This window comes from Pteropus medius, unplaced genomic scaffold (genome assembly GCF_902729225.1).
Source record: "Pteropus medius unplaced genomic scaffold, Ma_sr-lr_union100, whole genome shotgun sequence".
Lineage (NCBI taxonomy): Eukaryota > Metazoa > Chordata > Mammalia > Chiroptera > Pteropodidae > Pteropus > Pteropus medius.
In genome coordinates, this window is record NW_024347356.1 from 1 (window position 1) to 1,779 (window position 1,779).

The following is a 1,779-nucleotide window of genomic DNA, read 5'->3' on the forward strand; positions in this document are numbered from 1 at the left end:
TCACAGACCAGTATTTAAGTGCTTTTTAGGTATTAGTGGCTAATACTGAACAAACTGAGAGGTTCCACATAAAGCCTGGTTTCTGATGTTTCTAGAAGCTGAAGCATCGTCTCCACAGCCCCCTTGCCTCCCAGTGTCCAGATGTGGCCTGTCTCTTGGCTCTGACCTCCCGGGGAGTCCCTGGCACCAGCATTCAGAGAAGGCACTGCCAGGGGCAGCAGCCTGGAGAGGCCCTATAGGCTGTGGGCAGTGCTGGGAGGACCGCCGACTGCCACTGCCCCTCTGCCCAAGACCAAGCAGCAGACCTAGGCACCTGGCAGACAGATGCGCCCAGGATGGGCCCGTCCCGGGCAGGGAGGGGCTCCTGGTCCAGCTCAGTTCCAGGTCCTGGGAGGGGATGCCGAGGCCTGAGAGGCAGTCTCGCCCCACCGGTGATGCTCCGACGCCCCATCTCCCTGCGCACTGCACCAGCAGCTGTCCCCACCCACACGTGCCCTCTCCCCGCGGCCGGTCAATTTCTAGTCATCAGCATGGAAATGTATTTGTGTACTTCTTTTGTATGTGTATTTGTAGGTATGTCTGTCTGTCTGTGTGTGCCATATACAGACACAGATACAGACACACAGACACAGATACACGCACACACACGCGGGTACACACGCACACGCACACACACACACACACACACAGCGGGGGCTCAGGAGTGAGCAACGCCAGGAGGCGTGCTCGGTTAGGAATCGGGTCCCCAAGCCAACTTCCAGGAGGTGCCCCCAGATCCCTCGACACAGACCAAACCTGGCCAGTTTTGTTGGTCACGGCCCGTTTTCTAAGCCAGGCCGTTTCCTCTGGTCAGCTGAGGCCACATTGTCCGCAAAGCACAGTTGTGTCCGGGGCCCTTGGGACAGGCTCCGGGCGCCGAAGAAGGCCCCACCCCTGCTGGGCCACGGGCGAGGCCAGCCTTACCCTGCTGCTCTCGGCCACTCTCTCTGCGGCCTTCCGGGCCATGGCCCTGGCGACGGAGGTGGACACCGGGGCGCCCTGCGGCTGCGGGAGGATCCGGCTGGGTGAGGGCGACCGCCTGCCGGGGCCCTGCAGGCTGGGTGGCCCCAGCATGTGCCCGTGGACTGGGACCGGTGCCCGGCTCTGCTCCCAGGCCTCGTCTACCTTCACGTGGGGACCCAGGCGGTCATCTTTGGTATCGGGGACTCCGGCACTTGCTAATGGCTTCGGTGTGGGGGCAGGAGGCACCAGGAGGGCAGGGGGGATGGCAGCGATGGCAGAGTCCACGGACTCGCCCTGCGCAGAGAGGGTCCGCACGGTCACGGCCTTGGCATCCAGGCTCCGGAGCCGCGGGAGCTCCACAGTGGCACTGTCCGCCGTGGGGGCACTGACCTCGGCCACCTGCCACAGAGAGCCTGCTCACAGGTGGTCCCCGCAGCCGGACAGCCCCTCCCCCACGCCCGTGAGTGGGGGGCCACCTCCGACCGCTGCTCATGGCCGCGACCGGGGCCCCGGACGTCCCGCTCACCCTCTGCCCCTTCGCATACACGCCGTAGCCCGTCACGCTGGCGCCAGAGGACAGCCCAGTGGTGGTCAGCGCGGGCGGCTGCCAGGAGACACGGATGGTTGCTGGGGTGGCTCCAGCCTGGACAGTGACGTCTCGTGGGGGGGCAGGAGGACCTGTGGGACAGATGGCAGAGGACCTTTTAGGGCCTGACCCCGACAGGCGAGTTGTCACCACGCTCAGCTGGTGTCACCTGGAGAAAAGGCAATCCATCA

At 64.4% G+C, this 1,779-nt stretch overlaps 1 protein-coding gene across 1 annotated transcript; it reads right to left on the bottom strand.

Annotated features, from left to right (window-relative positions):
- Positions 1 to 671: 671 nt before the first annotated feature.
- Positions 672 to 1,713, bottom strand: LOC120614187 (RIMS-binding protein 2-like; the record flags this gene model as incomplete). The annotated part of the gene is made up of 2 exons (XM_039876981.1): positions 672 to 1,401; positions 1,529 to 1,713. Coding segments are annotated over 2 exons (737 nt in total), but the record flags the coding sequence as incomplete, so codon positions are not given.
- Between the last annotated feature and the right edge of the window lie 66 nt (positions 1,714 to 1,779).